This window comes from Balaenoptera musculus, chromosome 13 (assembly GCF_009873245.2).
Source record: "Balaenoptera musculus isolate JJ_BM4_2016_0621 chromosome 13, mBalMus1.pri.v3, whole genome shotgun sequence".
NCBI classification, from domain to species: Eukaryota; Metazoa; Chordata; class Mammalia; order Artiodactyla; family Balaenopteridae; genus Balaenoptera; species Balaenoptera musculus.
The window spans coordinates 69,911,144-69,938,947 of NC_045797.1; the positions used below are offsets into that span (position 1 = coordinate 69,911,144).

Consider the following 27,804-nt stretch of genomic DNA (forward strand, 5'->3'; position numbering starts at 1 on the left):
CTGGAGATGAAAAATAGCTAGCCTTTTCAAGGTAAAGAAATCAGTTTATACAGGCACCCAAAAATGAACATTTGTTAGATTACAGCAGGGTTCCTAAAATATCTGCAGTCCAGAGCCACAGAAAATCCCCAAACTACTCCTTTTCTGAAAGCCAGTGCTTAATGCACCATCTTCTCAGCTGTTTCTAAGCCTTCAATTCCCATTCTGTAACCAAGGTTCACAGACAGACGGAGGGAGGATTAATTTTTAGATAAGAGAACAGAGCAACAGCCAACAAGTTTTTTTCTTTTACACTACAAAGGTCTTAGTGTCACTCCTGGTGCCCCAAATAACAACCCAGATTCCTCTTCCCCTTTGCCTCTCTCCATAAAAACACTCTCCCCCACTCAATCATCCTGTAGATATTCCCTTTGGCTAAAATCAAAAAGGAAACATTACCATGATCAAAACCTTTACCTAGCATTCAAAGGCTTAAGAAAAAGGGTTTCTGAGAGGAACAGAAGCTCAATTTTTGGAGTGGATGTATTGTAAAGTAAACTCTGTGTTTCGTCATTCTACTTCCTCAAACTAACAATCTTCAATTTTGAGATAAGTATTGAAATCAATACCGAACGTCCAACTAAACGTGGATCCTCCAATACAGTCTAGATTAATTTGAATAGTTAGTTTACAGGGTTTGTGTGATCTATTTCGGTATTGCCTTCTGATTAGAAATACCTTGGTGCTGAACAAAAACAAAACAAAGCAAAACAAACAAACAAACAAAACAACTAATACTAAACTTTCATTGGGTTATTTGTATGGAAGTATGTTAATATAAATGTTTCAGACATTACATGAAATTTCTAAAAATCTTATATGTTCTGGTATAATGTCATAATCCTAGTTATTACTTTAAAATGTATATCTCAGAAATAACTAATTTTCTTGTCAACTGCATTATTATGAACTTTCATCAAATCTTTAACCGTGGTCATTTTTAAGTCTTTTGTCATTTACAGACAGTTCTGGGTGTACTCTGATGCTTTTGCAAATATGTTCCTATAAAAGGGTTTCATCTTCAAGAAATTCATGGAAAAGACTCTGACAAGTACAGGTTTCTGGTAACTGACTGTACTGCTGAACTGAATGAATAAGCATTTTCAGAACTCTAATGGAAAACTGATGAACTCATAAAAGTGCTAACAAAGATCAAGATGAAAAAAAAATTAATTACATGGGACTGAGTGAACTGATGAGGATGAGTATAATTTCTGTGACTTTCTGTTTGAATTAAAAAAAAAAAAATCCCACAAGGACTCAGAGGCAAAGAATAGACAAATCAATTTTCACTGCAAAGTAAAGGAGCTGTTACAGTGGAGGATTACTGGACTGAATGTCAATATTATGACATAGTATGAGTGTGTTTCATGTTTGGTAATTGCAATCATTGTTGCTTTTGTTGTGGTCATCCATGTACAATGCTTGGTGTCAGTCTATTTATCTCTTGTAAAAATAAAATACAGTGTGTGTGTGTGAAAAAAAAAAAAAAACAAAGCAAAACAAAGCAACCTTATTTTCCTTAAGGGTTTGGCTGAAACCCTACAGGGTTGCGGGGTTCTGCTTTTGCTGCAGGGCGTGCAGGCAGGCGGGGAGGTGCTGCTGGTTATAATCAAACACTGGCTTTGATAACAAAGCGATGTTACAACAGGCTTCAACATGGAGCTTCTTACCAATGATCATTGCAGTGAATAGGTCTCTATATAAGAAATTAAACAGGAAAGGTTCATACCAGGCCTCAACTCCCACAATCGCAGTCACTATGTAGACAAAAGAAATAGTCTGGAAGGAAAATGCAGACAAAAGTATACAGAGCATTAACAGCTGGAAAGATCAGGGAGTCAATAATGCTTTATGCAGCATAAGTCTAGTAAACAGTTTTAGTAAAAGCAAGAAGTATGCTTAAATTTGATATGGTGGCAAGTCTTCTTGCCTTTAAAAATAGTTTTTTCAGCCAACAACACCATAAAATAATTAAATTCTAGACAATGCAAACAACTGGCCTCATAAGGCACCTCGTAAATTGGTTTAGCCACACGATGTTCCAATTTGCCCACCCAATCACTTTCTTCAAACACACTCCAACTTCTGATTCTTTACTGAAGCCTTAGGTGTAGACGGGCAAAATGGCAACACAAAAAGCTGGGATTCTAAGGCAGGGAGAGTTAATAGCAAGCCTATAAAGTAAGAGGAAAACAAATCTCTCTACTCACTGAAAAGTTGGCAATGAAGACAAAAAGCCAACAATTTAATTATAAGCGCATAACTTTCTTTATAAAATCAACAGTTTCAATGAATGTTTGTTAAGAAACAGTTCATTTTTTGGTGTAATAATGGCATTGTAGTTATGTTTTTTAAAAAGAACTCTTACCACTTAGAGATATATAGCAAAATATTTATCACATAATGCCAGGATTTTCCTTTAAAGTAACTGGAAGGAGGGTGAGGAAGAGTACATGTGAAACTACACTGGCCAAGTGTTAACTGCTCAAGCTAAGTAACAGGTACATAAGGGTTCACTATACTATTCTCTCTACTTTTGTACATATTGGAAATTTTCCATAAATAAGTAAAAATAATATAAAATAAAAAGGAAAAAAATGTTAAAGCACCCATCAGTTCTAACCAAAAAAGCAAAAGGTCAATAAAGAAGGAATAACAAAAACTTTCCCCAAAATTCATGGCAATGTTGAAAATTTAAGGAAGAACCCATACTTACCACCTGGCTAACGTCATATCCCCATGGCAGGAAAAGAATCCCTGTGTTATACTTCTCCCAGTGGGACAGGATGAAAGAAAATAAAACTACCCATAGCAGGAGATAAAGAACAAAAACACTGACACCAGATGATCCTCGTCCAAAAATGGAATACACAGTTACAACAAAGTAAACACATGACCAACTATCCAGGCCATGGTCAAAAAGCTCCCCTAACGGGGTGCTGGAATTGGTTCTACGGGCTTGCTTTCCATCCACACCATCTGCAACAAAAACACATTACCACAGGAATAGGTCAACAACTGCACCAGTCTGGAGAAAGTCTTCTTTAATAAAATGGAGAGAAACAAAACAAAACAGACGAGCATATCATAGGAATGTTGATTAACTAAATTATAACTATCAGACAGTACTATAAAAATCCAACCTTTAATTCCTACAATGCAAAGATTTCAGAAATAAAATCTGTAATTTCTCAAAGCTTAATCTAAAAATTAAAATGTTAAATCACATTGAATGGTGTCTATTTTAGATCTGAGGAAGAAGCATTCTAGTTGGACTCTGAATTCCTCCAAATCTGCCTAACAACTAACTGAGTTATTCCACTAGCTGCAAATTCTTAACCCTCCAGAGAATATTCAATAGTTGTTCATTATAATTTATCTAACTATTCCTTGCTCTAGGATCCAAATACACTCAGTTACTTCAGTCATAACACCTGTTTCATCTTGTTTGATATCACAGTTACTTCTTTACAGATGGACCACCTCCATAATTTTAAGTGCTTTCCAAAAGGCTTTGCAAACACAGTACGTGTTGAGTAAATATAAGAATAAATTTATTGAATAAATTGAATTTACTGAATAAATTGGGAGATTGGGATTGACATATATACACTAATATGTATAAAATGGATAATTAATAAGAACCTGCTGTATAAAAAAATAAATAAAATAAAATTCAAAAAAAATTTATTGAAACTGTACAATGCACTATTTTTAAAATTAATTTTTATTGGGGTATAGTTGATTTACAATGTTGTGTTAGTCTGCTGTACAGCAAAGTGAATCAGTTACACATGTACACATATCCACTCTTTCTTAGATTCTTTTCCCATATAGGTCATTACAGGGTATTGAGTAGAGTTCCCTGCGAAGCACTATTCTTGATGCTGTGAAGACTATAAAAATCTTAGAATAGAATAAACTAAGTTTGTGCCCGCAAAGAGTTTACAATTGAGAAAGGAGACAAAACATGACAGTTACAGATATGATGTATCACAAACCAGAGAAGAGTACAGAAAAGGGACGAGTTCTCTTCAGGCTAAGATAAGCTAGACTGGCTTTCCTGACAAGATGAAATCTGAGTGGGGACATAAAGAATGAGTTGGATTTCAGTAGATAGGAGATAAAGGAGTGTGTCATTTCAAGAGAAGGGAGTGCTATCGGCAAAAACACCGAGATGGAAAAGCACATGTGTGTGCAGAGAATGCCAAGTAGTTTAATTTGACCAGAAACTAGTATGTGAAGAGGGCAGTATAAACTAGTATGTGAAGATGGCAGTCTAAAGGGGCTAGAAGGGAGGTTTGAGCCAGTTTAAAGGTATTAGAGAGTCTGAGGAGCTACTAAAATTATCTGAGTAGAGGATTACAAAGAGTAAAAGCAATGAAGTGCTTCAGGAAGATCCACTTGATAATCAGTGTGAAGGACAGGCTGGGAGAGGAACCCTAATTAGTAAGCCTAAATTGAGATGGAATGCAATGGGAATAAAAAGCTGGAGGCGGGAGAGATATTAAGAAAATAAAAATGACAAAGCAACAAAAGAGGAGAGGTGAGGCCGAAGGACAAGAAGACCACCTCCAAAATCTCCCGTCTGTGTAACTAAGAGAGTGGCAGTATTAACAGAAATAAGAAAATCTGAAGGAGCAAGACGGATAGAAAAGATCTGAGTACAGTTTTAGATGTTGAAATTGAAGTGTTGGCAGGACATCCACATGGTATGTCAAGCAACTCAGCCTAAGGGTACTTACTGATCTATCAGAAGATAGATAAGGGCTAGATACTAACACGGGAGTCAACTCAACAGTGTTAAGGATCAGGATTACCAAGGGAATAAGGAAGGAGAAAGAGAAAGCACACTGGAACACCTTCATATAGGGGCAAAAACAGAGGAGCCTGGGCGGGGGCAGGGAGGAAGAGGGGAAGAGGAAGAGAGAATGGTACAACCTAGTTAAAAAGGAAGAAGAGTCTGAATTATAAAACTTCCTCCTCCAAACAAACAGTTTTGTTAATTAAGTGCATCAAAATTAGACTAACTGTAAAGATTCAGATTCAAGGAATTAAAAATTCCTTATCATTACTGTGTTTATCTTGCTCACAGCAGTATTATCCCCAGTGCCTAGCTCAGTCTGTGGCAAAGAGGGCCTTTAAAAATATTGTTGAAGGAATATATGAAAGGATGAATCTCAAACTCTTGCCCAAACACTGTAGATCTCTGTTATATAGGATTGGGAACTTTTCTGCCCCCAAGTAGTTAAAATATATCCTAAAAGTCTTTTCTTATTATTTGCTGACTTAATTTCCTATTCTCAGTGCAACTTCTGTGCAGTTATTACAAATATTATATTCATGAACTACATATTAACTAGGTTTTGTACGTCTTCTCACTGAACCCATTCTAGCCCCATAAGTCTGGGGTCTAGATAAGTCTCACAACGTTTTTTCGTAAGAAAGGCAATTCAGCGCATAACCTATATATTATGAAAAAACCACAAGCAGAACCTACAGCAAAAACCTGTGATCAAACACACTGATATTTCTGCAGCAAAGTGTAAGAATAATCACACTAGTAGTATAAATGAAGATTATAAATTGTTGCTTCAAGGCAGGTTTTGCAACAAACAGTTCAGGTTAGATCAGGATTTTTGCCAGAATTGTGGAGACCTGAAACAGGTAGATGGTACAGTACTTCAAAAGACTCTTACGGGGACTTCCCTGGTGGTGCAGTGGTTAAGAATCCGCCTGCCAATGCAGGGGACACAGGTTTGAGCCCTGGTTCGGGAAGATCCCACATGCCGCGGAGCAACTAGGCCCGTGAGCCACAACTACTGAGCCTGCGCGTCTGGAGCCTGTGCTCCGCAACGAGAGAGGCCCGCGATAGTGAGAGGCCCGTGCACCGCGATGAAGAGTGGCCCCCGCTTGCCGCAACTGGGGAAGGCCCTCGCACAGAAACGAAGACCCAACACAGCCATAAATAAATAAATAAATAAAAATTTTTAAAAAGTCAGAGCACACAGGCCACCCTCTCCTTTTCCCTATTCCTCCTGCAGTCCTTGGCAACCAAATCCTATAGCAAAAAAAAAATTTTTTTTTTTTTTTTGGCCACACCGCGCGGCATGTGGGATCTTAGTTCCCGTGCCCGCTGCAGTGGAAGCGCGGAGTCTCAACCATTGGACCTCCAGGGAAGTCCCATTAAAACCAACTCATCTTTAATAACAAATGCACAAAAGCCTCTGTCTAAATGTAGATCTTTTAACTAAGTTTTTGCCTAATTCTTCTTGATTTCATTCTCTTCCTTCCCCAAACTCTTGCAGCTCTGGTCATCCACCACGTCAGCATTTAATCCTGTACCAAATTACCCTGGTTTTATGAATACAAGTCATTTTTATCCGAAGAGACCTAAGCAACTTTAAGTCAGGGTCTGCTACTTCACATTCATTTAAAAACCACATACTGAGTACCTCCTATGGAGCAGACACTGTTCTTAACACTGGGTACACAGCGAGCAAGATAAAGTACCCACCCTCAAGGAACTTACATTTTAGAGCAGACAACATACAAGGGGGTCATATGGTTTTAAGTGCTATGGAGAAAAATAAAGCAGGGAAGACTAGGAGAATGCAGGACAAGTCACGCAGATGATCCCAACGAAACGCACCCTTGGCAGAATACACGGTGTAGCCTGGCCCAGTGGACTTCCCTGACCACTCCCCTCCACCAAATGAGAATTGATCACTTCTATATTTGTTCTCCCACTATGCTCTATTACAGCATCTCTCTCAGTATTCTGCAGTTATTTGATATGTCAGTACTGCTTCCCAAACTCATGGCAAAAATGATGTCTTATTCCAGGGCTGGGAAATATTTCTTGTAAAGGGCCAAACTGTAAATAGTTTAGGCGCTGTGGGCCAAATGGCCTCTGTTACAACTACTCAACTACGTCTCTGCTGCAGGAAAGCAGCCACAGACATGTAAAGGAATGAGCATAGCTGTGTTCCAGTAAAACCGCACTTACAAAAACAGACAACAGGCCAGATTTGGCGTACAAGTGGTAGCTTGCCAACTCCTATCTTATTCTTTGAATTCCCAGCAAATGACAATATTTTTCACAGAGAAACTCAAGAACGTATTTATCAAATTGAACAGGATATTAATAAACCCTAGTTAAAATGAATTCAGCATAGGAGAAAATGCTTGGTGGCTATCCTTGCTGACAGCTGCACCAGGCACTGACTATTGGCCAAGTTCTTACCTAGAGTGTAGGCTACGAAGTTGAGGATGCCCACTACAATCCAAACCCAGTCAGGTACGTGCGTGTGACCTGGTGCTGGAAAGGAAAGCAACTCAGATTGTAACACAGTCTAAGTACAACTGTTCTTACCGTAGCCCATACTGCCAATGAGAGGTGTTTCTATTTATTAAATAGAAGCTGAAGTACTTTACAATATATCTCGAATGCAGAACTAGGTAAATGTTAGAATGTATCAGCAAACTCTGACAAAACCAAAGTAACTGTCCAACCCCTCATAAACAATAGGCATTTGTTTTGAGCTTTAATCATAACTCGAGACTGACTATCTTCACTTGAAAATTACTTATGTGCCTAGAATGAAAAATAATGTTTTTGGAATTCAAAAAATGCTTGTGTTTAATCTGATCCTTGTTGTTTATGATTATACTACAAACACGTATTAAGCTTTCAACTTACACTCTCTCACTAAATGATTAATTAGCTGAACAAAAGACCTTTTGATGTGTGTATAGGTAAATTACCTCAACTGGATGATTCTGGCAACAAAATCGCTCTGAAATGCCTGGACCTCACTTTTCCCCCCTAAGATAAAACAAGTGAGATTCAGGTCTGGGTTCTAGTCCTGGCTCCGTAACCGACCAGCAGTGTGGCCCTGAACATACCACTTCACCTTCCTGGCTTCCACTCCCCAAGTATACTGGGACTAGATGGTTAATCTGGCTCTTCAAGTTGTATGACTTGGAGAAATACATATATTTACGTATTTTTAGTTCTCTTAGTAACTAAGTAAATAGTCTTATTTAGTCAGAGAAAATACTATTTCTAGTTTCAAAGATAAACTTTTGAGGCTGTTCTGAGGATTAAAATACAATTTTAAAAAACCCCACAATATCAAAACCATGCTTAATGAAATTTAAGCATGGTAATGGTAATGATCTTCAATTACCATTTTATTACATATACAGAAGCTATGGCTAAAATTTTCAGTTGATAAAGTCAGGCATAGGCAGAGTTTCAATATTCATAATTCCTATAATATCAAAAGTCATTAAGTGTTTAAAACTCCAAATTCTCCTACAAAAACAATGTTGTCAGTGATGGTTAATTTCTCTAGGTCAGTGCACAAACGTCTGCTGAACCCACAACACAGATGAATTATAGCAGCGGTCCCCAACCTTTTTGGCACCAGGGACCGGTTTCATGGAAGACAATTTTCCCATGGACGGGGGAGGGGGGGCGGTGCTGGTGTTTCAGGCGGTTAATGCAAGCGAGGGCGAGCGGCAGATGAAGCTTCGCTTGCCGGACCTTTGCTCACCTCCTGCTGTGCAGCCCTGTCGCTAACAGGCCAAGGACCGGTAACGGACCGCAGCCCAGGGGCTGGGGACCCCGGAATTATAGTACTAAAACTCCTGACTACATCATTTATAAGTATTCTTATTGGAAAATATCTTCTAACTTAGAATGCAAAAAATACTCATCTACCTCCATCTTTCTATTCCTCTCAACTCCATCCACCAGCTGAGCAATAAGAATAAACTGTTTCCTACATATGCCCCCTCATCCCAGATGTGCTCCAGATTCTCTTGTTCAGCCGGGGCAGAAGCTGGGGTGTGGGAGGAAGTAAGATAGCAGTGGGTCTGAAAGAAGATGTTGGGAATAGGCTGAAAACTGCCTCCAAAGGTGCATTTTGCCTCCCCTCCTCAGTAAGGGCCCAGACTTCTGTCAATAAATATCTAAGGTCTAACAACCATTTTCAGAGGAAACTGGGAGTTATTAAAGGTACGTACAAGGGCAGAGCAGAGGGAAAGAGAGATCACATTGCCTTTAGAAAAGGGGGATTTTTATTCCATACCTAGAAAAGGGGAAGGGATATTTCTGGAACTGGTAGGTATGCTGGGCCTTGCTTATATTCATTTTCAGGCAAAACTTCAGAGTCCTAATTTTCCGTCTTCTTATAAATCCCATTACTCTTTATTTACAAAAACCTCATTGCTTTTTAGACAGCATATCTAAATTCAATAGCCAAATTGGTTTCTAGAACTTATTAGAAACATACATAACAGATTGTGAAAACACAACTTAGCTTTTACACCCAATTCTAACATCTTACAACCCTTCTAATATTCAAAATTTTTCAGAAATGCAAGCATCTTAATAGAATCAGAAAATAACCATATCTCATTTTTTGCTATTTAGACATTTAAGATTTTATATTAAAGTAATAATCTTACCTGAAGCATAAAAGTCAGGATCAAAGTATGCCATAAGCAGAAAATTGAACACAACCAGCAGAAAGCCAGAAAAGGTTATCAGATTTGGAGCCAGCCAAGTAGGAAATACCTATTTTTTTCAAAATAATTACAAAATAATTAAAGTAGAGAAATCTCTCTGTCCACTACATACCACAACATGCAAATCTGTCAAAACAAAAACTATAAATTTGAAAGACCATATATACAGGAATTATATATATCAAATTATAAACCATAATCAGTTAATAGAAATGTCTATTTTCTATATTTTAAATAATTCTATAATCAACAAACTTTTATAATCATAACATTATATTTATTTTAGAAAAATTTAAGAAGCATTTTATAAATATAATAGATCTAGAGTATAAGCTTATACTTCAACGATGAGATAAATCAAAAGGTATGTGACTAAAGGAAAGGAGGATGGGAGAGGCAGTTTCTCTAAACGTCTTATTGAACTGACAGTTGGCCTGTAATACTCCATAAAATAGTTTAAAATATTTAAAACTTACTAAAACCTAAGTACATGCTTATTAATCATCTTACCTTTACTACAGTGTTCCAAAATGGATGCATGACATACAGAGAGAGTGGATTGGTATCCACAGCACTGTACTGTTAAGAAATGAAAAAAAATATTCAGTTAATCCTTGCATACCAGCAAGTATTTAGAACAATATTTCTCAAATGAAAATAATAGTACAAGGACTTCCCTGGTGGTGCAGTGGTTAAGAATCCGCCTGCCAATGCAGGGGACACGGGTTCGATCCCTGGTCCAGGAAGATCCCACATGCCGCAGAGCAACTAAGCCCGTGTGCATCACAACTACTGAGCCTGCGTTCTAGAACCCATGCACCCCAACTACTGAAGCCTGCGCACCTAGAGCCTGTGCTCTGCAACAAGAGAAGCCACCGCAGTGAGAAGCCCGCGCACCGCGACAAAGAGTAGCCCCTGCTCACCGCAACTAGAGAAAGCCCGCGTGCAGCAGCAAAGACCCAACACAGCCCAAAATAAATAAATAAATAATTTTTTTAAAAAAAGAAAATAACAGTAAAAATAAATCTAGAGAATATATCTAGTTATACGATGTCCTCTTCTAAATAACAGAACTGGAAAAGCAGTATGAATGGGGCAAAGATGGCCAAGCACAGCCAGACAATTTTTTACTCAAATCAACTTTTATAATATTACAATGTTGCAGCAGAAAATTTTATATTGCTTTCAAGTGCTCACCTATTTGCAGGATAATGAGCACACTGTGTGCATTCACACACTGACTTTCTCAACCTCCTTCATCCCTCTCAACTAATGGGAATCTAGCTGTTTTACCCTTGACACCATTACTAATGCACTTATTAATGGTACAACCTTGGGTAAGTTACTTAACCTCTCTGCCTTAGTTGCTTCACCTGTAAAATGAGGATCACAGCCTTTACCTCAAAGGATTGCCATAAGGATTAGATAAACTGATAATATACAGGAAGTGCTTAGAGCAGTACCTAGCCCACAGTTAGCGCTATATAAGCATTAGGTACCATTACTGTGTTTTGAGCACCAAAGGAATGACAGATCCCTTTACAGCTGGAAAATGGATTGCTTAAATAAGCAAAGGAAGAAAACAACAGGTTAGGGTGTTCAAGTGTATTCCCCAATTGTTGAGCTATTTAGTAAAACTTCAAAGAAAATTTTAACAAAATATCTGTACGTAATTATGTAATACTTTAAGAGTCATGTTGATGACTTGTTCATCAGAGACACAAACACACACACACACTGGAGTGCCTGGCATGTAGGAAGCATCCACTAGGTGTGGGGAAGAAGGGATTCAAAATGGGTAAGGGACAACTTAATTCTCACCCTCAGGGAGTGGGAATATTACCTAATTCAACAAGCTGTCAAACTAGTCAAATGCCTGAAAAAAGTTTCAACTGTGTTTTGTATTTGTTTAGTATGAATACATTGGGTTGGCCAAAAAGTTCGTTCAGGTTTTTCCGTTAAGGCCAACCCAAATAAAATAGTGGTAAGCATCTGAGCAACTGATTTTTTAAAAAATCATAATTAAAGATCAAAATTTCTTCCTGAATGTTTTATGGATATGCAGGAAATATTTCTCATCAGTGTTTCAAGATTTAAAAGTGTGATGGAGCAAAAAAGTAAATAAATAGAAATAATTTAAAATACTGCTAGCAAAGAGAGTTAGCTAGTAAGTCAAATGTTTACTCAACAGAATCCATGTCTGAGTGCCTCCATTTCTCCAACTCATTCTGACGAAATGCGATATCCTGGACAAAAGATCTGAGACAGACAGTGGGAAGAAAATGGCGAAGAACACTGGCCAGAGTGAGAAGCTCTGCAGCTGCATGCAGACTCTCAGCTGAGCCTACTTAAATGAGTATTACTGTTCTCGCTAAAATCAACTTCTACGTGCATGGTTCTCTACAGCCCGCAAAGCTTTTCCACATAACAGATACCATGACACCTGAACCTCTGTACAATGAAGGAGTCCCCAGTTGAGAGAACTGCCTGAATTTAAGTTTTCAGACCTGAGGACATGCAACCAATATGAACCCTGAAAAGCTGCCGATGACAAGGCGGGCAGGCCATGGCCTCCTCCATTTCACCAAAGTCTGAACCCAGACCCACATGACGTAGCCAGCAGGTCAGATAAACTGGAAAACCACACATTTCAAGTCCACCATCTACTGCAAAGTACGAAAGTTGTAAGGAGTCCAAATCAGAAGAAAACAGTTTAAGACATCACACGAAGAGTTAATACGATGTACAAAGTACAATGCTCCTAATTCAAATGTTTGCTGAATGACTCTCATTCAGCCGCTTTCCATAATTTGAATTTAGATCTAAAAGAAGATCATTTACTCATGGTATTTTGATTTGAAAAGCTCCTCTTTTTAAATTCTGAAGTTTTTTCTCTTTTTTAAATCTCTTTATTTCCACTATTATAACATTTCACCTTTTTTTTTTTTTTTTTTTGGCTGTGTTGGGTCTTCGTTGCTGCACGCGGGCTTTCTCTAGTTGCGGCGAGCGGGGGCTGCTCTTCGTTGTGGTGCGCAGGCTTCTCATTGCAGAGGCTTCTCTTGTTGCGGAGCACAGGCTCTAGGCGCGTGGGCTTCAGTAGTTGTGGCTCGCGGGCTCTAAAGCACAGGCTCAGTAGTTGTGGTGCACGGGCTTAGTTGCTCCGCGGCATGTGGGATCTTCCTGGACCAGGGATCAAACCCGTGTCCCCTGCATTGGCAGGCGGATTCTTAACCCCTGCGCCACCAAGGAAGACCCCAAATTCTGAAGTTTTAACTCTAAATTTCTATTTCAGGAGACCAGTAGAAGAAGAAAAGATTATAGAACTCAATACAAAAAGGTCAGTTTGCCTAACTGCATTTTTTACATTTAATAAAAATAGCTGATAAGCTCAAGTATAGCAAGGAAATCTAATATGAGATTACAAAAGGTAGCAAACAGTAAACCTAAAGAGCACTCTGTGCTCTAGCCTTACACACTTGAGTATTTTTCAAGGTCACATATCACTTGGTATAAACAAAGAAACTTGAAACTGTCTTGTGAATCAATAGGAGGAAAGAAGAATGAGTCACACCTTCCACATGCCTGAAAAAATAAGTAAAATGTAAACTTTTAAAGGAGCTAAACTAGATTTAGTTAATGCCTGTTAAATATATTATTTTCTATTGGAATGATGTTTTGGTTTACACCAGAATATCTGAACAAGGTAATAATCCCCTGTTTAAGGCCTGCAGGACTTGCTTGATCTACAATCTGTTGGGCCAGACTAATCCAGTGCCCTGGAGAAAGGCTTGAGAACCACAACCTGAGTTTGAGAATCATTCCAAGGAAAATCTCAGAACCACAAGCGTTCAGGAGATATCTAGTTCTCACGTGCCTGCCCCTCACCTATGTGAATAGGTAAAACAGTCATCTGGCCTCTTTATTTTTTTCTTTAATTTAGTTTATTTATTTATTTTTGGCTGCGTTGGGTCTTTGTTGCTGTGCGCGAGGCTTTCTCTAGTTGCGGCGAGTGGGGGCTACTCTTCGTTGTGGTGTGTGGGCTTCTCATTGCGGTGGCTTCTCTTGTTGCGGAGCACGGGCTCTAGGCGCGTGGGCTCAGTAGTTGTGGCACACAGGCTTCAGTAGTTGTGGCTCGCGGGCTCTAGAGCGCAGGCCAGCAGTTGTGGCGCACGGGCTTAGTTGCTCTGCGGCATGTGGGATCTTCCCGGACCAGGGATCGAACCCGTGTCCCCTGCATTGGCAGGCGGATTCTTAACCACTGCGTCACCAGGGAAGTCCCTGGCCTCTTTATTTATTTATTTAATTTTTGGCTGTGCTGCGCATGCGGATCTTAGTTCCCCAACCAGGGATCAAACCACCGTGCCCTGCAGTGGAAGCGTGGAGTCCCAACCACTCGACCACCAGGGAAGTCCCTGGCCTCTTTTTAAATGCCTCTGGTTACCAAAAAACTCATTACTTCTAGAAATAGCCCAATCCAATGTTAAAACAACTTTTCTATATGCTAACAAAATCCTCCCCTCGCCCCATATTTCCTATCATGTTTTCAATTTCCCTAACAAAGCTAAGCAGACAAGGGTCCAATTTTTTTCAAACAATAATGCTTCAAACATTTGAAGATGGCTCTCCCTGTCACACCTAAATCTTCTCTTCACCTGGTTAAAAAATCTCATGTTCCTTCTGCTGTTGTTACTCTCTTGCCAAAGTTTCACTCTCTTCATCATCTAGGTCTAATTCTCTAGACCAGAGGTTGGAAAGCTTTTTCTGGAAAATGCCAGAGAGCAAATATTTTAGGCTTTGCAGGCCATATGGTCTCTGTAACAATACCCAACACTGCCACTGAAGCAGAAAGTCACAGAAAATAAGAAAACAAAGAGGCATGCTGTGTTCCAATAAAACTTTATTCACAAAACAGGTGTCCGGGGGCTTTAGTTTGACGACAAGTGCTCCAGACAATCCATTTTGTTGTTAAACCAAAATAAAAGTGTGATCCAGGGCAAAAGGAACATTTCAAGTGGTGCATAAGCACAAAGGAGAACATGACTATAAGCTCTTCTTCCTCAACAACTTATTTCTCTTAACAGATGCTCAACACAGTATTAATGTCCTGAGGCAACAAAGTCATACTGCAGACTTAACACACCTTCACAGTCACCTTACCCCCTCAGGCCTTTCTTATACAGACTGCAAAGCCACCTTTCTCTGCGTTAATATGAAGCTGACTGTTGGAAACTAAGTGTTAAGACCCTACATTTACCATTTTAACATTTCATCTTGCTAGAGTCCACTCATCTTTCTATCTCCTCCGATCTCCTCAGGGTCAGACTCAGTTATCCAAGGTACTAGCTATGCCCCCCAAACTCTCAGCATGTAAAGTTGTCATGCTAGCAATGCCTTCACCTAAGTCTCTGTAAAAATGCTGATCAAGGTAGAACTTCTAAACATTCCCCTCAAGATTGCTATTAATATATTAATCATTTTTATTTGGGTACAGAATTCTATACTGTCATCTATGGCAATTAGTCTACGTCACCCACGAGAAAAGATTTTCATAAAGTCTTAGTGAAATCCAGAATTATCTTAGATAATATTTTGTCAAATATTAGAAAGTTTCAAGACTTTTTTTTTTTTTTAACTTCAGTACAAGTCAGGAAATAAAGCAGAGCTCATTCTTCATTCTTTCATTCAGTAAAGTCAACAAATAATTGTGACTGAGTGCCTATGATTGTGTCAGGCACTGTGCTAGGCCACAAGAAAGAGAATGGTGAACAAGATCAAAAAGTTTCCTGTGTTCACCAAGTCCAGTCTAGGGTGAGATGGATGCTAAGCAAGAAAACAAGTCGTAATCACAAGATGTGATCAATACTGTGAAGGCAATAAACAAGGTGTTGTACCAGAGGACCAGGGGGCTGGGAATGTGCCTAGGCAGGGTGCTCGGAGAAAGCTTTTCAGGGGAGGGGACACTTACGCTGAGTCCTACAAGATGAGAAGACAGGTAAAGCATGTACGAGACAGAACAGTGAGTCAAACAAGGGAGACACTAAAGAGAACATGCTGTTGGAGATTCCATTTATATGAAGTTCAAAATCAGACAAAATTAATTTATGGCAAAAAGAGGTCATAATAGCAGTCTGGTGACAGGGACTAAATGGGGGCCCTCCGAGGTGCTAAAAATAATTCTTTATCATGGTGGTGGTTACATACATATACAAAATTCATCAAATTGTGTACTTAAGATCTGTGCGTTTGTATATAATTTATACCTTAAAAAAGAGAAAGAAAATAAAGAATATATGTGTGGCAGTGTGCGTGTGTGTGTGCGTGTGTGTGTGTGTGTGTGTGTGTGTGGTTTATAGGTGTTGGGAGGGGGGCGTGCATGCCAAGATGCCTTCTAAGCAGAGAACAAAATGTGGAAGGACCACAAAGTGGAGGAAGGCCAATGGAGCTACAGCGTAGTGAGTGAGCAAGGAAGAGTGGTATGAAATGACACTGGAGACATGGGCAGACACCACCGAAAGGTCCACAGTGAGTTTTATTTTATCGTAAGCCCAGTGCATATCCTGATTTATATTATTAAAGGATCCCACTGTTTACAGTGTAGAAAATGGACTGGAGGGGGGCAAAAGTGCAAAATAGTTATGAGACTGTTACAGTATACCAGGCAAGAGACGATTACGGGTTAGGCCAGGAGCAGTACAATGACTCTAAATTACTTCCAAAATATGCTATAAAGTGCCCATTTTTGAGAAGGACATTAGAAATGTGCCTCCTCTTAATTTAAGAAGGAAATTGGCTCTAACAAAAGGAAAACTATGGAAGCACTTCCTTAGACCTAAAAGTATTTCCCTTATACATGTACTTTAAATCCCTTCTACATACTGATAAGAAAACTGACTGAACTGACACACCCTTGCACTAAATACAGAGCTTTGGACAACTTATTAATTAGACTGAGGCTAGTATCCCATCTAATACTAATATAGATGGTAATACTCTAACATCTATAAACAGATGCAGGTTTCCCTTGCTTTGTCTTCTAATCAATATAAGGAGGATAAGTCTCCAACTATCAAATGATTTTTAATTCAAAGCCTGTCTTTACCCATTTGAAATATAAACTTTACACTTATAAAACATATTTTAGTTAACCACGGAAATCCATAAAGTACGGATTGAGTACAAGCTAATAATAGTTTATAAACAGCACTTACTGTTAATCATTTCAGATGTAAGCAAACTCAAAATGATGTTTCTGACTTTTTAAAATTATTCCCCAAATTCTTGAGTTCCAAATCATCCATGTTTTTAGGAATAAAAGGCAGGATAGTCACAAAGAACCAATTTTAGTTCACAACTGGGTTCACTGTATGAAGTTATTTATTGCTCATACCAACTTTCCAGACATAATGAAAGAAATACATTATCAACCTTTCTTAAGAACTCAGGAGAGAGAAAAGAAAGGTCAACTCTCTTCTCTCCCCCTGCACAGTGAAGCTCAGTGTCTGGTGTGGTACTGGTATGGTATGGAGGTCAGTCCCTTGCTGACGGGTCTCATGACTCAATCATGTTTAGGTGTAAGTCTTTACAGGGGCAGGATCCGTTGTGGCCAACATGTGCTCTACCACTCCTGGAGAAGAGTTCTTTAGCAATGGCATTCCAAGCCTCTGGGCCAGTCACTTAAGCAAAAAACATAAAACAAAAGATCCCAATTATTAAAAATTGTTATTCACGCAACAAATATCAAGGCAGTCAAAAGAGCTACCTTCACATACAAACGTGGGACTCACTGAGCACTGGTATTTAAAGAAGCAGTTAAGAAAATGGAGAAAGCTTCCCAACCTGATCCCTTCTGCACCTGGCACATAGTAGGAGTTCAGTAAACATATCTGAATGTTTGCACATATGAATGAATAAATGCATGAACTACTCTGCATGTTTACTTAAATGGCAGTATAGAGTGACTCCATCACTGATAAGAGGAACTCTTTTCCCCTGGGAACTAGTCTACAGCAACTTTTCACTTCACAAGGGGAAGTTGCTCTTACTCTCCCCCTATTAATAACACCATGTCTACATTTGTATGTTTTATAGTTTCCAAAGTACAATTACATTTGTTCTCTTATTTGATATTGTAAAATAGATAAGGTAGATTATTCCTCCCTATTTTACAGATGAAGAAACTATAAAATTCAGGGATTAACAGCTAATAAACAGGAAGGTCTAAACCGTAAATCCTTTATGAATCATCTTGGAACATTTCTGTGAAATGGATCACTTTGCTTTAATCCAGACTTCCCCCTCCTGGCTCAAATACAATCATGAGCTACCTAGATCCAATATACTGAAATTGTTATTAACATAACATCCTCCAATACACATTTTTCTGTCTTCCAATTTGTGGCGGACACATCCTAAGGTAATCCCCAGTGAGTCAAGCCCTTGTATAATCAATCCCCTCCTACTGATGGTTCAGTCATTCCCCTGAGGGTGGAACCTGTAACTTGCTTCTAACGAACAGAATATAGTGAAGGTGATCGATGTCACTGCCTTGATTGAGAGAACATTATACGGCAAAGGTGATGAGATGTCACTTCCATGATATAGTTCATTACCTAAGACTCCATCTTAACAGTTTGGAGAAGAGTCTCCCATTGACCTTGAAGAAGCAAACAGCAATGTTATGAACTGCCTATGGTGAAGGCCATGTGGCCAGAAAAGTGGGCAACTACTAGGAGCCGAGAGCCTCAGCCCTACGACTGGAAAGAACTGAATTCTGCCAACAACCACATGAGCCTGGATGAGGACCCCAAACTCCAGATGAGAGCACAGCCAGCTGACACCTTCACTGCAGGCTGGCGAGACCTCAAGCAGAGGAGCCAGGTAACTGCTGCCCTGACTCACAGAAACTATGAGACAATAAATGTGTGTTGTTTTATGCACCAAGTCTGTGGTAATTTGTTATCCAGCGATAGAAAACTAATATCCAATACTGAAAGCACTGCATCATCCTCTTTTCTAGTAAGAGATACTTTGAGGCTCCTATCCACAAAATCAAGACTACCTGATACTTGAGGGCTAATATATGAACATTACGGTAATATAGCTTCTTACTCCTTTACATCCGTTTCTTGGTTTTATTAACTGCTCTTCAATATAATGGAATATTTCTCTGATGAGGTGCTTCTCAAAATGTAGTTGCCAAACTGAGTGCAAATTCTTGGGCCCTACCCTAAATATACAGAATCAGACAGCCTGGGGGTAGGGCCCAGCAATCTGTCTTTTAACAAACGCTCCAGTTGATTCTGAGGCACCCTCAAGTCTGAGGGCCACGGCTCTGGTGAAAACGAATGTGAATGACACTCCTGCAAACTCTTCAGCTGAAGGAAAAGCCGCACCATCAGCTTAGTGGTCAACACCTAAACCTCCTGATGGCAACTTCAAATCCTGCACTGCGAGCAAGAGACAAGGTATAATAAAATTCACTAAAGGCAAGGCACTGTGCTAGTAATAATCTACCAAGAAAGAAAAACACCAAATCGAACTGAAAATGAAAATAAAGGGGGGGAGGGCATTATATTAACCCTAAGACAGAAATTTAAAGTTTCTTAAAGTACTTTTTAATCAATACAAGACTTTAAGAACTACACCCACAGAGAACATGACTCAGTGGACAATGAGATCCCATTTCCGTGAATACTGTCATTTATACCTGCTAACGCGTCAGAGGAGAGAAGGTGGTGAGAGACGACTGGAGAAGAACTAGAGCAGTGAGACAAGAACAAGCATGTCCTGATGACAAACGTTTGCTTGCTAGACTTAAACAACATATAATAAACTAACGAGACATGAGAAGATAAGACAAAAGGAGGGGTCATTTAGTGAAGGGACTTGAAATCCTTGCTGAGGAATCTCGACATCAAACACATGATAAATATGTGGGAGTACTGCAGATTCATAAATAGCAAAGTGGTATTTGAAAAAATTTACTTACTCTTCCTTTGCTGAAACATCCTTTTTCTCTTGGTATAACCTCCTCGGGTGTGAGTATGTGTGTATATGTTATATGACAGTTAATGTTCACAAGCAGAGAAGCACAAATGTCAAGTTTTATTTTTTATTTACTTAACACTAACACATCACTAAAGTGCCAGGCACTTTACAAATATTAACTCATTCAATTTTGACAATGATCCTATGAGGCAGGTACTACCCCATTTCACAGATGAGGAAACCTGGTTAGAGAGACTAAGTTATGCTCAAGATCGCAAAGCCAGGATGTGGGTTCTATTTAACTCAATATCAGTCCCAAAGCTAATTATTTAATCAAAAGCCATTTACTGCAATTAGAGCTAATAGTGAATGAAATGTTCTTAATAGTCAACTAAATATAAGACTAGCAAATACAAGCCCACTTGTCCCTACGAATAATTTAAAACTGGGGGAAGAAAAAACAAAGTCAGCTCTTCCTTTTTCACTGTACATTTTCCCCATCTGTAAACATTAGATACAAATCCAATTAAGCACGTCACTGAAGGTCTTTATTCTAATGTTTATATCTTTTGCACAAAACACCCAGTAACTACAAAGCAGAGTTTATACGTCATTCTTAGAATTGAGAGGCAACACAGCATGAAGAACATGGACTCCAGACGCAGAATGCCTGGGTTCAAATCTCAGCTGTGGGACCTTGAGCAAGTTACTTAAACACTGTGTCTCAGTAAAACGGGGAAAATAATAGTACCTCTACCTCACAAAGCACTTGTGAATATTAAATGAGACAATATATGTAAAGCACTTAAAGAATGCCTGGCTTATAGTAAATGCTATATAAATGTTTGCCATCATTATCATTATCACTATTGGGTATTTACAATGACGTTGCTCTTGCCATTGCAACTTCCCCTCATTGAGCTCACTAGGCTCGGCCTGGTCCCTCACACACCTTCCACTTCCTTGTGCCTCTAATTTAGCATGGTCCTCCCAGGCTCTGTGCCTTGGTTCCCATCAGACTCTCTGACTGAAACATCTTTCCCCTCTCTCCCTTATGCACCGGGCAAATTCTTATTCAGCGGAGAAGTTCTTGACATTTAAGAATTACAGCAGTTACAAAAGCAAGCCATCAGCAGTGAACTGATATTTCAGAAAGTAGTTTAAGAACCAATTCAAGATGTTTCTTCCAAATAGCACCTAGAAATGGAGTAACCTTCTACCTAACAATCTCTCTTGCTCTCTCTCTCACTCTGCAGAAGTTTCCCATCCATTTTTCTCTCACTCCTTCTGAAAGATTCCTCTGTCTCTACCAACTTCAAAAATAATTCTTTCTATGAGACATTTGTAAATCTATATCTAAGACGACTATAATACTTTTCAAGCCTTACTAATGTACTTACAAGTGGGAGAGGCCAGTTTCCCACATTTACTCAAGGAGACCAAGGCACAACTAAAGATAAGTTATGCTTGAGTTAACTGTAACATATCTAGCTAATGCCATAATTAACACATTATATCGTAGTCAGCCTGCAGTCATAACAAGTGAAAATCAAAAGATCAGGAATTTCTCATGTTTACCCTGTGACTCTGGAGGAAAAGTGTTCTAGTCTTTGAAATCGTTACAGAAAGAGTCCTCTAATGGGGGACATTTCATCCACAAATGATATTTCTCTAGAACATGACATTTTCTTTGTTTTAATTCCAAGTCCAAAAACCACACCTTCCAAGAGAAGTCTACCCCATTGTCCTGTCCAAGAGAAGTGCCCTGTGCAAAAGATTACTGTTATTCTGCCAGATTCAGCATCATTCATCATTTAAATTATAATTTTGCTTCTGTTCTGTAAGGACCAATCTTGTATGAGTTAGGTTACTGATGAGATATTAATAAAATACCTCCTCACTGAAATATCAAGAGGATTAACTCTTAGACTCAACAAATGCTGGGTGTCATTATTACCAAAGAGTTAATGCTTCACAAAACCCCTACCTCAGTGACTGCTGCCTCTATCCACCCAGTCATCCTACTAGAACCTGAGTCATCCCAGATCCTCCGCATCTTTTACCTTCACCCCTTCCAGCTAGTCAGTTACCGTGTCCTGTCAATTTAAAATCTTAAATCAAGGATCACAATCAAATGTACATAGGGATCAGGCAGGTAAACTGAACAAAGCAGACCTGCGTGGAGCACAGGGACGGGTGGGGAAATGGCACACTAGAGAGCAAACACCCTTTTTGAAGAGGGCAAGCACTATTCAGCTTCAGGAGATCCTTGTCAGGAAGAAGTTCAGGGCCTATGTTATCCACTATTTTAGTTTTTCAAGAGAATCCAGAAATCTGGGCTTTTATGGGGAAGATACTAATTTTTGAAACAAAGTAGATGTGAGCCAAATTAAACATATCTGCTGGCCAAATTCAGTGGGCAGGTTAACCAGTTTTGACCTCCTTCTTTAGATTCCCATCTCCCCTTCTATCCCCACCGCTTTGATTCAGGCCTTCCTCATTTCTGACTTAGTTTTACCCGGGAGGATCCTAAAAGGTCTCCAGATCACCCCCACCTCCACTGCTCTCCATTCATTTTCTAGTTGCCGGGGTGAGCTTCCTAAAATTAAAATCTGATCCTGTTTAAAATTTGTAAGTGGCTCCCCAAACCTATAGCATTACCATGTACCTAAGAACCACCTGAGGTATGTGTCTAACATGAATATCACAGCGACCTACCCGATCTGAACCTCCCAAAATGGACCTAGAAATTGGCTAAACACTTTCCCCAGGTGATTCTAATGCCAATAGTCCTTGGACCACAGAAACAATGATCTACAGGGTAAAATCCAGAAATCCTTTACATCAAATCATCCCCCTCTGAGGGGACCCCACCTCCCTCTCCAGTCTCTTCTCTTGACACTCCACCACCAAGCCCCAACACCTAACATCTTATGGTTCCCAGAAAATACTCTCAGGCCTCGACCCTTGTACACTCACCCCACTGCTCTCCAGTTCTGGGATGCCTCTTCTCCCCTCTTCACCTGGTAAGAACTGGGGCTTACTCAGCTTCATCCTCTAGACTGAGCTCTGCCTTCCCCTCCATCCCCTCTCTGAAGCCTTTCTCAGCTTTAACCCTTACTCCATGGAGCTGCTTCCTTCTCTCCCACAGCACCCAACACTTACCTAACTGTATTTATTAACTATTTATATTTGTTTATTTCCTTGCCCATATGCCACCAAACTGAGTTCCTTGAAGTCAGGAATTCTAGCTTAGCTTAACTTTGCAGCCCCAGTGCCATGTCTGACCCAGAGCAGGCCCTCAGTAAATGCTTACTGAATAAACAAAATCAAACTGCATGAATCAGTAAGGGTGCAGGCCAGATTCCAGTTCTTTAGCATTACCATCAAGATGTATGCAGCCTCTCCTTCCCACCTAAATTCACAATTATCACAATTCCTGTCATCAGGCTATTGCTGACAGTCAAGTTAATTAACTACTATAATAGCGGAAACCAATTCATCATAAAATTATATTCTTGAAACCAAACAAGATATTTCACAGAACACTTCCTCTCTAAAGCAAAATGATACAATTTGAAACTAGCTGCTACACTAGCAATTAAAACTAAGCCTTCCTTAGGTCAGATTAGGTATACCACAATAGAAGTTTCACCCTTAGTTAAGTGGCAAAATCCTCCAACTAAAGATAGGGTAAGAAGAGAGAAGGAATGATAAGCCTCATGAGAGTGAAATCCCTCAACATAACTGTCTGAAAGTACATTAATAAGCAACAGAGAACAATGGTGGTTAAACTTTCGACATCTTCACATTCAAAATACAAAAGTATCCTTCCAATTTCCAGGAGATGCACAGCTCCATTTTACCATACTTCCAAAATGGTTTTTATTCTTTTACACTTGCATTCCTTCAACAAATATTTGTCAAATGCCTACTCTGTTCATGTGCCAGACCTTGGTCACACTGAACAAGAGAGCTGTAGGATGTGCCCTCCCAGAGCTCATATCCTAACAGAGAGGGCAGACACTCAACTAATTATTCAACTGTTTGATAAGGCTGGGGTAACACAATGAAAAACATAAGTGTTTAGAGAGCATATAACACAGAATCCATCCCATGCTTTCTTCTATACTCAAAATCAATTGTCTTAACAGTTTCTTACTACAGAAACCTAATTACTACTCTATGTGTGTGCTCCTTTCAGGAGTTATTCTGAATAACTGCCAGGTTTCCAACTGTAGCTCCTCAGATGTACCTCTAGGGAAGATAAAGAAATTAAACTGGTTCAAAAGTAATTCTTCCACCAGCTGCTTTTATAGTACCAATTTTTCTCTACAACTCTTTGCTTTAATATACAGGGTCACATCAGGGAACAAAAATCTCTTTTGAGTGTTTTGGGTCTTTACCCATTTATGGGATGATCTTCCTCAAAAGCTGTTTTAATGCGCTAAGCATTTACAAAGCACTCACTGTCGAAGCCCACATAATGGGAATGGGTGATCTTCAGGAAGAAAAGGTCTCTAGGTGCAATTCATGTTCCAGTTAAACTGACCACACAGACTTTTTTCCTTTGGACCTTTGGATTCATACTTTTTTAATATGAACACAGTACTGAGTAAAGAACCTTCTACAAGAAGAAGTTTAGGTTATAAATTTGTGCCACACCCCCCCACCCCCGGTTTTTTAAAGGAAGCCTCATTATAACTAAAATAACATCAATAAACTACATTTTAGTGAACGTTGGATGCTGGCTAAATTGACCTTTGTTTTCCAAGATGATAGGAAATCTGCTGTCAGACACAGGAAGTGAGTCAGATAACGGAAGAGGGAAAAATAGGAACGGAAAAATCACACTAAAATTTTCTATAAATTAGGACACCTATCTAGTCGGAAATATAAATCTAGGAAAGACAGCTTATAAAAAAAAAAAAGATTCCCTATTACAGACACTGCTGCAAATGAAACAGCTAGTCTATCGGCACCTACCAGAAAGCCAGATCCTAGTAAGGAAGAAAAAGTTTTATTGTCAATATTTACAGTGCAGAAGAGGTAACAGAAAGGTGGTAGAGCTTAAGGGAAAACAAGAGGTATCTAGGTTAATAACCTTCTTTAGTGAAAGCCCTGCACTGGGTTAAATTTCGACTTAAAATTTTCAGACACGTCAGCACCTCAGTTCAAAATGGTATGGCACAATATTGCTTGAAAGCAGAGGAATGTACTATGTGACCTTATAAGGTCCCTTACAGTTATTCCAATTCCAGTTTGACAAGATCCACTGTGACTCTTCTCAGTTATTCACTCATTCCACAAATGTCTACTGGATGCCTATGCACAGAAGCACTGTGCTCAGGCCATGGTGATCCGTAAGGCGAGCCTAACCACTTGGGTACTGCGTTCTTATGGGGAGACACCTAAAGAACTAACTCCATAAAGGAGCAGAGGGTACTGTGAGAGCACACTTACGGGGAACGAGATACTCAGGCCATGCTTCTCTGAGGAATATTTAAGATGTGAAGATGAACATAAATGGGGAGCTACATTCCTGGCAGACATAACAGCATTACTTGAAGATCTGAAAAAAAGGAGACGGGAGAGATGGCTACTAACGTTGGGAGGGGTAGACAGTGAGTGGCATGACGTGAAGCTGATGACACACAGACAAGGGCCAGATCAGAGCCATGCAGATCATGTTCTGGATTTTTGGACTTCATTCCAAGAGCAAAGGGAAGACAGTGGAGGATTTTAAGCAAAGGAGTGATGTGACCAGATGCACATTTTTTTAAAAGATCACTACGAAGCATAAAGAAAGAACTGGAAGGGCAAAAGTGGATGTGCGTAAGCAACCATATCAAGTAGTATTGGATTATAACCCAAAGTATAAAATAAATATCCATGAATTCATACTGATATAAATAAATCATTGAATAAATATACATTGGGAAGAAAAGATAAATCTTCCACGCAGAAGTCCAAATAAATTATGTCAACACTCTGCCCTCAAGGAGGTGAAGCATAACTCTCCACTCCTTAAGTGAGGGCTGCGCGTACTGACTTCCTTTCAAAGAGAAACTTGACAAACACTACCTCAGCAAGGTGATCAAAGTCAACATCAACAGCGATAAGTCATGCCGATGACATGATGACATGTACTCTTCTTACAATGAGAAAGGCACTTCAACCCTGTGGTCTTCCTCCCAAAACCCCATGACCCTTGTCTAATCATGAGAAAAACATCAGACAAATCCCAATTGAGGGACATTCTACACAATACCTGACCAGAACGCCTCAAAACTGTCAAGGTTATCAAAAACAAGAAAAGTCTGATAAATTGTCATAGCCAAGAGGAGCCTTGAGACATGATGAGTAACTGTGATGTGGTATTCTGGATGAGATCCCAGAACAGAAAAAGAACATTAGGTGAAAACTAAGGCGATCTGAATAAAGTATGCGCATAGGTTAATAATAATGTGTAAATATCGGTTCATTAATTGTGACAAACGTACCATAAGATGTTAATAACAGGGAAAACCGGGTGTGGAGTATATGGGAACTCTGTATGTACGATCTTCACAATTTTTCTGTAAATCTATTCTAAAATATTCTAGAACCATTCTAAAAATAAAAGATTAAAGTATATGTGGGGAGAGTGGTAATGGAACCATCTTTCTACTTTAGGCTAAAAATGACAGAACATACAGGACCTGGTGATTCACCGGCTGGTGGGTGGGGTAGAGGACTCAGTAGTGAAAGCGACACAGGTAGCAAGGATGAAAGGTTACTGCCCAGATGTGGGGCTTGGGCAACTGACTGGACGGATAGTGGAGTCATTCACTGATAAGGGAGTCGAAGAGAAGAACCGTACGTGAAGGAAAGTGAACACCCAGCATTTACTGGAGGCCCATTATGTACCAGGCGGTTCTCCAATTCTCATAATCATTCTGCACCGTAGAGACTATTATTTGGCCCAAAGTCAATAGAAGAAATTAGATTCTGGCATCAGGTTCGGTATCAGGTTTATATGTACTGCAAAGCCCGCGCTCTTTCCACTACACGGTTCCAGTTCCTGCCTGTGCACACGTACTTCACTGGCCGCCCAGGCGCCTCTTTCCTGGGAGTGGAAGCGAGCGCATCTGCAGTTTGGCCCCAGCAGTCACACTCCCTCCCCGGGCCTCATCTGCCAAATGATTCTCTCCATCTCCGAAGTTGAATGCAAGAGAGCCGAGTAGAAACTTCTTCATTAAAATGAAGACAAGACACCACAGAAGGGAACTGCATCACCTCTCAGGGGACTAAAAATAATAATAATAACGAAGTAAAGAAGCGAAGGAAATTCTCTCGCTCCACTCTCGTCGACTGGTCTCCTAAGGAAAAGGCAATCCCCCGGGAGGGTACCGAGTCGGAGCGGCGGGCCTAGGATGCTCCCACGCTCCCCGACCCCAAAGCCCCAGCACTCGGCAGGACCCACGGAGAAACTCCCGCCAGCCTGCCCGGAGCCACGCGGCACAAGGTGACACGGACCGCGCCGGCCCCTTAGGCGCCTAGGAGAGGCCGGGACCAGCAGGGCGAGGGGGCGTCCGCGGGGCCCGCGCTACCTTGTATTTATCAAAGCCGGCCAGCTGCTCCGGGCTCACGTATTCGTAACCAGCCATGACGACGCGAACACTAGCGCCCACTCGGCAGCGACGCTCCACGACGAGATGGGGAAACACGAGCACCGCACCAGCTTGGCAAAACTGGGAAGACCTGGGCTGGCAAAAGAGCTGGAAAAGCCGTGCTCCGCCCACCGCGCACGCGTAGCCACCCCGGCCACTTCCGCCGCCTCCCAGCACGCAAGCGCAGCCCCCACTTCTCCCCGCCCACCGAGGGTGGGTAGCTAGCAGGCTCACGCGGTTCCCCCTTCGCGCCGTCGCAGTCCAATCAGCGTGGATCGGAAGCCACTAAGTTCCGCCTTCTAGGCTTCCTCGTCGCTTTATTAGCTAGCGTCAAAATTGGTGAGTTGAGGTAAGGCAAGAGGGGAGGTGAAAGGTCAGTTTCCCAGGAGGCCTTGCTCTTCGTCTCTGGGGTGTGCCGGGGGTGATGTGGCATCTGTGCCTGTGTAGAGATTTGGGGATACCTTTTTAGTCTTGGGGGGGGGTAGAGTGATTGCTTGCGAATCAGTTCAGCAGTACCTCAGGAAAGAGGGCTTAGTTCCCCCAAGCCGTGAAGTAAAAGCAGACAAAGCGTCTGTGCCCAGCCCGC

The 27,804-nt window shown here is 40.3% G+C and overlaps 1 protein-coding gene across 1 annotated transcript in view; it reads right to left on the reverse strand.

Annotated features, from left to right (window-relative positions):
* SELENOI (selenoprotein I) overlaps nt 1–27,366 on the reverse strand; it is a 41,478-nt gene extending 14,112 nt beyond the window's left edge. The window contains 6 exon segments of the mRNA XM_036872877.1: nt 1,713–1,821; nt 2,759–3,021; nt 7,289–7,363; nt 9,520–9,628; nt 10,090–10,158; nt 27,159–27,366. Coding sequence (XP_036728772.1) covers nt 1,713–1,821; nt 2,759–3,021; nt 7,289–7,363; nt 9,520–9,628; nt 10,090–10,158; nt 27,159–27,215 — 682 coding nt within the window. The 5' untranslated portion in view covers nt 27,216–27,366.
* Between the last annotated feature and the right edge of the window lie 438 nt (nt 27,367–27,804).